Source organism: Sinocyclocheilus rhinocerous, unplaced genomic scaffold, assembly GCF_001515625.1.
Source record: "Sinocyclocheilus rhinocerous isolate Xijiao unplaced genomic scaffold, SAMN03320098_v1.1 scaffold176, whole genome shotgun sequence".
In the NCBI taxonomy this organism is placed as follows: Eukaryota; Metazoa; Chordata; class Actinopteri; order Cypriniformes; family Cyprinidae; genus Sinocyclocheilus; species Sinocyclocheilus rhinocerous.
This window is the reverse complement of record NW_015648623.1, coordinates 54,067-65,628: the sequence shown is the minus strand read 5'-3', so window position 1 is coordinate 65,628 and position 11,562 is coordinate 54,067. Positions and strand designations below refer to the sequence as shown.

The 11,562-nt window shown below is 36.3% G+C and overlaps 1 protein-coding gene across 1 annotated transcript in view; it reads right to left on the bottom strand.

The window, feature by feature from the left end:
• Positions 1-11,562, bottom strand: part of LOC107710058 (rap guanine nucleotide exchange factor 5-like) — a 49,243-nt gene that overhangs the window by 20,234 nt on the left and 17,447 nt on the right. Inside the window, exons 6-8 of the mRNA XM_016514755.1 lie at positions 9,803-9,931; positions 2,294-2,424; positions 827-927 (exon numbers count right to left, since the gene is read on the bottom strand). Coding sequence (XP_016370241.1) covers positions 827-927; positions 2,294-2,424; positions 9,803-9,931 — 361 coding nt within the window. The remainder of the gene's footprint in view (positions 1-826; positions 928-2,293; positions 2,425-9,802; positions 9,932-11,562) is intronic.

Sequence of the window (11,562 nt, the reverse complement as noted above, 5' to 3'; positions counted from 1 at the left end):
GAATGGTGCGCTGTGATTGGTTGTTACTGTTTACAGTGCGTGGGATGGTGCTCTGTGATTGGTTGAGCGGATGTATCGCATTCTGTAGAGAAGGGAGACTGGCGTTTGTCGCGGTTTGGAAAGATAGGGAGAAAACATGACAGAATAGCACGGCGGATATCGCATTTTGCGTAAAATTAAAAATGGACTTTTCAATACCGACCAGATACAATACTGATTTTGGCGGGAACTCAATTTGTTTAAAAATGGCGTTCATCGCGTTTTGGAACCAAACTCTTCATTTGTTGTATGTACATTTATTATATTATGTTAACATAAAAAAAGAAAGATTTTTATATGATATAATTTTTATAATAATTATTAACTATTATTACTAATAATGAATATATTTAATATAATTAATATAATATAAGTATTAAAGTATAAGTTATAACTATTAGCAGCAGTAATAGCAAAGCTTGCCTTATTATACATTATTTATAGTATCATCATAAACTATCCACATCAAGCTAATCAAATTCTGATGAATTAAAATACATTATGATCTGCTATAGTTTCACAGTGAACTGCTTCAGATCACGGAGGTAAAATGTGACCGGAAATTTACAAAATATCTTCATGGAACACGATCTTTACTTAATGTCCTAATGATTTTGGGCATAAAAGAAAAATCAATAATTTTGACCCATACAATGTATTGTTGGCTATTGATACAAATATACCCCAGCGACTGAAGACTGCTTTTGTGCTCCAGGGTCACAAATGTGTTTCAAACACACAAATGCAGATCAGATTTTCACTCAATGCTGTGGCTGGAGTCACTCACCCGCCTCTTTGCTCTCCGTCGCCCCTTGCTGCTCGTCCAGACGCAGGTCGCTCAGCAGGTGCTCCAGGATCTTCTGGGGCGTCCCGGACACCACCACGTACCTGCGGGACAGAGCAGAAGAGGAAGACTCGGATAGGTACTCGTCCTCAGAGGAGGAACACGTCGAGCAGGAGCCGCTGTTAATAACATAACCATCATCCTCATCCTCATCCTCATCCTCGTCAATGTAACGAAAATGAGGAATGTCAAACGTGGGCATTTCATCCTCAACCTCCAGACTGTTGCTGTACTCCCAGTCTTCATCATCACAGTCATCCTCCTCTGCTTGCACCAGTGTGACGGGTCTGAGTTTGAGGAAAGTCTGCCGGTCCATTCCAGGCAGCTGCGTGCTGCGTCATGCCCAGCGTGGTGGTCTGATCCCGGGCTTCAGCGGCGATCGACTCCCCCTGAGCTGCTGGACAAACTCACACCAGCCTGACAAACACGGCTGATGCAGCAAAACACACAGATTTGCACACAAACACCAACTAAGAAGTCATGTTTACATGCACACGCAAGTTTTAGGCTGTCAGCGGTTCCTGCTCAAGCTGTAATGAGGAAGAAAACATCAGGAATGTGTTTGAGAGAGAGAGAGAGAGAGAGAGAGAGAGAGAGAGAGAAGCTGAGTCGGACTCCACCCACAACCCAAACATTCATAAAGAAATTGACAAAAATCTGAAGTATAATTGTGGTTAAAAAAAACAAAAACATATTTGACCTCCAAACCAAACTCCAGTGTTATTCAGCCCTAAATAGAACCACCATTTATTACTTATCAATCAAACAATTAAAAGAAAGACAAATGAAGAGTTTATTTGCAAAAACAGATTTAATTTTCATGTTTTTTATTATGTTATCATGTTTTTATTGTGTTTTAATGTGTTAGTTAGCTGTATTTTTTACTTATTTTTTGCCTAATCAAAATACCCGACTGCAGTGTGATTGAAATTAATTCGAATGCACAATGAAAAAACATGATTTTTGAAAATTGTTAAAAACGCAGTTATCTGTTTTTGCAAATTACCTCTTCAACTCCTTTCAAAATATCGACTCAGTGACCATGACTTAGAAATAAAAAAATTATTTGTCAGCACTAATCCATTTGCTTTATTTGACATTCTTCATTGTATATAATTGCAATTATTATAATTAATATTAGAAATACTGTCTGCTGTTGTTTTTATTTTATTTTATTGTATTTATTTTCTCTCATTTATTACTAATTTATTGTCTCCTTTATTACTTTGGTGGTGTAAAATATTCGGTATTTTACACATCTAAAATGCTTTGGCAATACTGTAACACAAATGTCATGCCAATAAAGCAACTTGAACTTGAACTTGAGAGAGAGAGATTGATTGGAGGAGGGGCGGAGCTTAAGGATATGTAAAGAAAGAGGAGGGGCTATATAAAGGGGCGTGGTCTCACCTCTTATCGCTGTCCTCATCTTTGACTCCGGCTGTTTGCGGAGACGCTGGATCTGACGGGACTCTCTGGAGAACCAGCACGTCTTGACCCCTCTCCTTCAGACAGACGCGCACGACGCCCTCGCCCTGCGCCTGAGAGAACGACACACAGCCGAATCACTCACTGAGTCACAGCAAAAACTGTTACACATCAAAACACAATGCCTTCAATCTGACTGAAATAGACATTGAAGAAATTCATTCAAACAAATGAACATTCTGTCATTTAGACTGGCTATGTGAACTGAATCAACTGAATCAACTCAAAAGAATGAGTCATTCATGAATCGTTCATAATACTCATGAATATGTTAAGAAAAATTAGAATGAATATCAAGATCTTCAGTAAACACTATTTAAAAAAACAAATCAAAACACAATGGTTATCTTACTTAAAATAGATACTGAAGAAATAGTGAACATTCAGTCATCGTTTAGACTGGCTATTTAAACTATTTAAACTGAATCAATTGATTCAATATTTGACTCAAAATGAACCATTCATCATTTACTCTTAACTACTTCTCATGAACATGCCAAGAAAAACAAGGACATAATTACACACAATATTTATCTTACTTAAACACTGAAGAAATGTCAGTTCATTAAAAAAAAAAACGAACATTCTGTCACCTTTTATGCAGGCTATGTGAACTGAATCAACTGATTCAATATTCAACTCAAAAGAATGAAACGTTCATGAATAATTCATAAAGTAACGGTCCATTCATTTTGAATTATTTTAAAACAGTATACAAAAAAGACAATAAAATATCGATTGAAATATGGCAAACGTTGATTCTTTCGTGCAATCAAAAGCAATCAGGTTTGCATGCAAATATATCACAGCGTGTATTTCTGTCGCCAAACCCGACAAGTTTCCACATGCATTTCTGTCACACTCAAACTCTCACTTTCAGTTTCAATTAAGCAGCACGTCATTAGGGAGAAATGAGAGTCATTAGACTCAGAATCTCAATCCTGCCCACGAAAATATACTCCCCCAAAATCAAACTTCACCAATCACACAGAAGTGCTTCATCAATTTGGCCTGGTCCTCTTACAAATATCAAATGAACTTGAAATCAATTCTTGCTAAATGATCTATGCATTTACAAATTAATCAAAGGCTAACTCAATCAGTGTTTGCTGATGCTCCATGTGTTTACACTCTTAAATGTGTAGTGAGATAACTATATTCGCCTCAGTTCAAGAGGCTTGTGAATCAATGATATTTTCCTCTTTAAAATTTGCAGCACGAAATAAACATGAATAAATATTTGAATGCATGTTGAAAAAAATCAGAACAATTTAATACAAACTAATGTCTCATGAAATCGATCAATTAGAGTTTCAAAAAACGTCAATAAGCAATTTATTGCTGTTTTTCATGTTAAATGTGAAGAATGACAGGTTGGATGCAAAGTACAGGTGGAATTTTCACATTAACTTCACGCAATATAACATGATTTTACTATCGTAATTTTGACTTTATTCTTAAAATATTATGATGTTAATCTTATTTAGTTTTTTTTTCTTCAACGTGGCACTAAAATGCCACCGTAGGCTATTTGTACGGCATGCAAACACAATCTTAGCACAGAAGTAAAAATTACTAAGGAGATATTTTAATTATTTGTTAATGAACTAGTGTTTTCTGAGTCAGTGTCGCAAAGATGAAGTTGACGATCCTGACACGCCATCTCCCCAGGACGCGCCTTTAGAGAGAAGTGCATATTTACGGATTACATAATGAAAGAGTTTTTGTATTCCATTTGAATTATTTCGTTTCATAATAATTTAAATGTTCTATAGATATATTTATCATGTCTGTAAGGCAAGTATTCGCCAAGTTTCAGTTCATCATTGTGAAGCGCTTCTGTTCAAGACCAAGACGACAGAAAGCGCATCCTGTTTGTTTTTATTTTACAAAAGCACATGGTTTTGTTGATATTGTGAGTGCACAAAAATAAAAGTAGACCCTTTACAGTTCCGAATGATGTATTACTCTTACCTTTCTGAGCAAAAATTCTGTGTATTTTAAGTTTCCACTCTTAAGAAAAAAATACAAGTGATCGCGCTGGCACCTCTGTGTCCTGCAAAGCGCGCTTTAGCTTCCACTCTCCGCACAAACGATCAAACATATGCTCAACTCAGTCTGCCACTGGCCGCTTGGCCATTACTTAAAAAAAAATTTTTTTTAAAAACATAAAATGTTCCAAACATATTTCTAAATTATTTTAATAAATAAACGAAAAATAATATAACCACTTTGCCATTAAAAAACAAAACTGGACTAGCCTATTTGCTGAAACAGCAGCTGTGTAATGGGGAAGAGAGAGAGAGAAAAAAGACACAGGCTCGGGCCGAGAATTCTGATAAGCTGTCGGACAAGGGCCGTGCTCTATTCATTCCCTCGTTTCAATTAAAAGTTCCTCCTCGGCTAGGCGGGCGGCCGGGCCCCCAATATGCCCGGGCTCATATGCACCTGCATACCCTGCATGCCCAGACGCTACGCCACTGTGTTTATGTGTGTTTCCGACGAGTCTGGACAGCAGTGTTTGAGGAAGATAAAAGACAGGAAAGGGATTAGGAATATCTGAGACGTCTCTCTCACACACACACACACACCTGCCGCACAGGTGAGAATCACCACACACACATTCAGATGCACAGCGGTTTGTTGCACAAAAGAAAGACGCACATCCGTGGCATCAGAAGGCTTTGTGTTTGAAATCCGGCTTGCATCACAGACTTAATGTGGCCTGCAGGTGCAGATACTTCAAATACTATACACTGAAGACTTTTAAAAAACCTGTTCTGCGACATGTTGAATAATCACAAATAATCACAATAATTTTGCAATTAAATCAAGCGACATCTTGAACATCTGATTCATCAGCGCACATCATTTTAAGTAAACAAAAGACTAATGCAAAAAAAGTAAAATACAGTAAAAATCGATTTGAACATAAGTTTTTACTTCACACAATGATTTAATCATTTTCATTTATATACATTCATATACCACTACATAAACAGCACTTATCTGCATACACTACTGTTGAAAAGTTTAAGATTTCTCTTCTGCTCACCAAGACTGCATTTGATTAAAAATACAGTAAAAACATTAAAAATGATTCCAATTTAAAATATCTGCTTTCTATGTGAATATCTGTTAAACTGTAATTTATTGCTGTGATCAAAGCTGAATTTTCAGCATCATTATTATCAATGCTGCTTCATATGTTTGTGGAATCTTTGATACATTTTATTTTTCAGGATTCTTTGATGAATAGAATGTTCAAAAGAACAGCACTTATTTGAAATAGAAATATTTTATAACATTATAAATCTCTTTACTGTCACGTTTGATCAATTTAATGCGTCCTTGTTGAATAAAAGTATTAATTTCTTTAAAAAGAACCCCATATTTGAATTGGTAGTGTATATATTTACAGTTTTTTAATGAAATAATACTGCTCTGAAAACGGTCATTTCAAAGCAAATACATAAATATTAATACTGAAACTAAAAAAATTTTAAGCTACACAAAAATATACTGTGCAAATAAATCACAATGACAACAGGTAAATTTAGAAATGACATCAGTCCAGATGTCTGTAAATACTGGTGTGATCAAAACGAACATCTGCAGTTTGAGTCATTAAAACAGGACTCTTATTAAAAATGTAACGCCTGGAGACGGCTTATGGTAGAGAAATGAACATTCAATTCACGGGCAACAGCTCTGGTGGACATTCCTGCAGTCAGCATGCCAATTGCACGCTCCCTCAAAACTTGCGACATCTGTGGCATTGTGCTGTGTGATAAAACTGCACATTTTAGAGTGGCCTTTTATTGTGGCCAGCCTAAGGCACACCTGTGCAATAATCATGCTGTCTAATCAGCATCTTGATATGCCACACCTGTGAGGTGGATGGATTATCTCGGCAAAGGAGAAGTGCTCACTAACACAGATTTAGACAGATTTGTGAACAATATTTGAGAGAAATAGGCCTTTTGTGTACATAGAAAAAGTCTTGAGTTCAGCTCATTATCAGAAGCTTTTATCAGCTTCACTTTAGTTGTGCTAGTTTTGGCATCTGTGATGTAAACGAAACATTATTAGCCATTTTAAACACAGAACAAGTCCTTCAAATACATTCCAACCCAACTTCCTTTCCTCATCAAGAAATACGTCAACATGAAGCAGCAAGCATTTCATGCAGTCAAAATCTGTGAAATGTAAGAAATGACCCCTGTGTGTGACAACAGCCCAATGCTATCGACACTCAAACCGCCCACAGGCTTCCAAACCCTGGACAAAATGTTCTGGAACATGTTCACTAAAATATACAATATCCGTCAGCAGCTCAAACTCTCTTCCATCACCTTCAGTCGAGAGAGACGGTGAGCGATGATTGGTCACTTCAGCCGCCCTCCCGCGGAGCAAAGGATGCTGGGACGCCGCAGGAGTCGTCTGTCAATCCCCAGCCCGCCGGGACGGGAAACAGATGGATTATCTGCATCCAGACAGACACAAACATGACCTCTGACCCCCTAACAAAGGTCACGACCTCCTCGGAATTCACTGTTACTTCACCGGAATTCAAATTCCAAAAAAAAACTCCTGAAGATTCCAAAAATACTTCCAGTCTGACCGCAAATTACTCAAACCGGAACAAACGCGGAGTGTTTCCCAAACATTCCCGAGACGCTCCGAAACAAGCGCGGATATCAGATGGAGTCTGCGCTGCTCTCCCTGCAAATGTGTTTATAAAAAACAACGCTAATGAGATTTTACTGCAGTTACGCAATTCCACAGAAAAACACCTACATTTACGAACAGCAGGCCAGAGGCTGCTGGGAAAAAATGTTGGCGATGCAAACGATAACAAACAGTTTATCTGCAGTTTCTCTCGAGCCTTTCCAAAATCAACTATTATGTGTGCTCATATTTAAATAGCTGGCAGTGAGAGCGTTACGTAACAGAAGCGGTACATTGTGAATGTTTGAATGAGTCTCACAGGATCTGTAGGGACGCAATAATAAAATTAAAATAAAGCATGCCTGTGAGGATGAATCTGGACTGAAGATGCAACAGGAAAGTCGATTATACTGTTTGGCGTCATATTTAACCACAGAATGATGAGACTGACCAATCAGAGTGAAGTATTTCAGAGATAATGAGGGTTCAGCGCTCAGAACCCAGAACCAGCAGCTAAAGCAGATTATATCATAACCACATCAGACCTTCCCATCCTCCAGTTCCTGTAGGAAAAGCCCATCTCTGCTTCTCCAGGACGTTACCTCTGCTCTCTTCTTCCTCTCAGTCTTACATGTCCAGTACATTTATGCATTTGGCAGATGCTTTTGTTGAAAGCATTCAGGATTTGCATTTTATCAGTTCATGCATTCCCTGAGATTCAAACCCATGATCTCAACACTCTTCTTCAGATCTTTACATTTTTCTTTACCCAACATGATCCTTTTTGAACATCAGTCCAAAAAAAAAAAAAGATTATATGGTTTGCACAGAATTTTTAAAAAGTATTTAAAAATCCTTTTTAAAAACTAATAATTTAATAAAAATGTTAAATGCAATCTTAAGAAAAAAAAAATATATATAATACAATATATTTAATAATGTAATACTTTAATTTGTTTTTATCTATTCATACTGTACATTATAATCTATGATTTATTTGAGTGTTTAGTGTTTGATTTTTTATTCATTTAGAATATTTTTTTTTAAAGAAATAAATACTTTTATTCAGCAAGGATGCATTATAATATAATGTATATATAATATAATTTACACTATATAATATAATATTACAAGATATTACAAATATAATGTTACAAAATATATTATTAACATTATATTTGAAATAAATGCTTTCTGAAGGATTCTGAATGATTTCTGAAGATCATGTGACACTGAAGACTGGCGTAATGATGCTGAAAATTCAGCGCTGCATCACAGCAATCAATTACAGACATTTATTCATTCACACAGAAAACAGTTATTTTAAACTGTAATAATATTTAAACATTTTTACTGTATTTTTGATCAAATAAATGCAGCCTAATAAATCAGCATATTATATTGATTTCTGAAGATCATGTGACACTGAAGACTGGCGTAATGATGCTGAAAATTCAGCGCTGCATCACAGCAATCAATTACAGTTTAACATTTATTCACACAGAAAACAGTTATTTTAAACTGTAATAATATTTAAACATTTTTACTGTATTTTTGATCAAATAAATGCAGCCTTGGTGAGAAGAGACTTTTTCAAAAACATTACAAATTAATTTTTAATTGCATCTTTAAATGCTTTTTTTAATGCTTCATATGCATAATTTCTTTCTTCTTTTTTTTCTAAGAAAGAGTCACTAGCAAAGCGGTTGCATTAAACTACAGACTGCATTGCTCCTCAGTTAATGACAGGTGTGGAGGATCAGCGGGACAGAGGTGTGTGTTTAAGTCTCCACCTGTCCTGTGGGTCAGGGGTTGAGGTTGGTTCTCACGCTGGGTGGAGATCGAGTCTAGAGACCTCAGCACAGAGAGCACAGGAAAGCCAAGAGGAAGCACTCAGTGTTCCCTTCCTGCGTTTCTGCACAGAGAGCGATAGTATGTATGTGTGTGTGTATGTGTGTGTGTGTGTGTGTGTGTGCACTGCATTTCCTTAATTACACCAAAAAGTTGCACAGAAAACTCCCATGATCCTGGAAAAACCAAAGGACACGATCTTTACTCTAAACAATGCAGCAGAACCGAAACACACCAAACAAACTCCACCTAAAGTCACAGCACAAGCCCTGCTCTCCGTGAGGAAATCCTGTTACGTAACTATGGGAATGATTTGATCGCAAAGATCTTTTTAGGAAAAAGATGGATGAATGAATCACATATTCAGGAATTGACCTTCTGTAAGCAAAACTGGAGTCTCCGCGTCTCCAGACATCATCCTGGTTTACGTAAGGCCTGAAACCACACGGTCATGAAGAGGGAAAAGAAGCAATGCAACACTTCTGTTCAAATCAAACATGAGATGTATAATGTGACTCCAATAACAGCGACGGATCTGGAGAACTGTATCGCTATCAGGAGACATGGAGAACATTACTTTAATGCAAAGCAGTTGGTGTTCTCTCTTTCAGAACAAAAGCTCTATGCTTGACTAAACCCATTTTCAATCAAAACTAATGGCATTTTGGCATAATTGTGCCAAAATTCTAAAAATTAAAAAAATCAGTCATCAAAGACTTAAGATTATTCTCCTGTGACATCAGCTTATACAACTCTCTCTGGTTCTTCAGAAAGCAGGACTCCAGAAGTGTTTTAGAAACACCTCAACAGGTTGCTATCCGGTGAGTTTCCTCACCTGACCTCCTCATGTGACCCCTGACCTGCTGTCGCCATGCCAACAGGCTCAGGTGCGAGCGAGGGCTGTCCTACCTGAGCGGAGCGGTCCGGGAGCCGGTAATTCTGGTTCTGGAGGAAGCGATAGCCGTCTTTGGCCAGCCGCTGGACCATCTCCATCCGCGAAAAGTCATCCGGAGCCCGGAGAGCGCAGACGCCCGCCTGCTGCAGAGAAAACAGATACTTCAATCCACAGTCCCACGACATCACAGTTACTGCCAGAGACACGGAGAACACACATCCATGCTCTCGCTCGTTCATCTGCGTGAGTCACTTTCCTCTGGAAGAGACTTGGAACGCATTGAGAGTGTGTTTGAGGGACAGAGGGGGAGGGGCGTGCCTGTGTGGCTCCGCCCACCAGAGGCGGAGACAGATGATTGACAGCATCTACAGTACACCTTAGACAACAAGAGAGACTTTGGGTGCTTTAATACTTGTAATCATATTTTTTATTTATTTGTTGTGGAAAAACAACTATTTTTGCATTTTGTACAAACAAACACCAATATTGTTGTCATTATAAAATGAGATAAAACAAACTAAAACTATCAAAAACATAAATAAAGCTGAAATAAAGCTGACTTTAAATAAAATATAAAAAATAGATGAACAACTTAGAGTAAACAAAAATAAAAAATGCTTCCTTGCCAAGTAACTGAAATAAGTTTAAGCTAAAGCACTTAAATTACTAATTGGAAATAAATAAAAACTAAAACTAAACCAAAACTGAAATTAAAAAAATAATAAAACTTAAATAGCACTACAAAAAAACTAATAAAAATTACAAAACCACAAAATCACTACAAATGTAACTAAACTTAAACAAAGATCCTTCAAACAAATATGCTAATGAAAAAACTGAATCAAAACTAAAAATTTAACTCAAATAAAAACTAATTAAACTTAACTAGTAATATTTTAAAAAAGAAGACAAAAGTACAAAATTACTAAAAAAATTAAACTCAAATTAAACTCAAAACTGAAAATATGAAAATAAAAGTTTTATTAAGATTTATTCAAAATATTAATTAACCTATAATGGTAGTTTATGTTGTGTTTATTTTAAATTGTAAATTCTTATTTGCATTGATAAAAATACTGAACGTAAAACAAATAAAGTAAAACTTAAAGCTATATAGAAATATTAACAAAAAAACAAGGATATGAAAAAAGCATGTAACAATTACTAAAACTACAATGAAAACTGAAAAAATATTTACTTTAATTTAATTTACAAATGAAATAATGAAACATTTTCTAAACCATTACTTTTACATTATACTTTTATATGTATATTTAAAATATGACAATAAAATAAAATACTAAAATAATTTAAATAAATGAAAAAGATTTATTTTTACAAAATAATTCATATAACAATAATATTCTTGCGTAAACAGTAAAGAATTAATGCAAGAACACAACAGCCACAACATTCAGTTCATCAAGAAACAGCACACTTAAACAGCATGAATCTTGTATATTTTTGCTATATCATTCAGTAAGACACACTTAAAATATCAGGAGAACCCTAGCGAGTAAGAGGTGCATGCAAACAGGTCTGTGTGACTTGTATTGTCTTTATTTAACGTGAATATGGAGTTTGAGACTCAAACTGAATGTGCAGCGCTGACAGACGATACTGCAGAGCAGAAGATAACGAGAGCCAGACAGAGCTGTTATTACCTTGACTGTAATTATGGGCTAATGAGCGTCCACTAACCACAGAAGAGAACTAATCAGATCCCAGCCTGCTTCACTACACACACACACAGACACACACACACACACACACA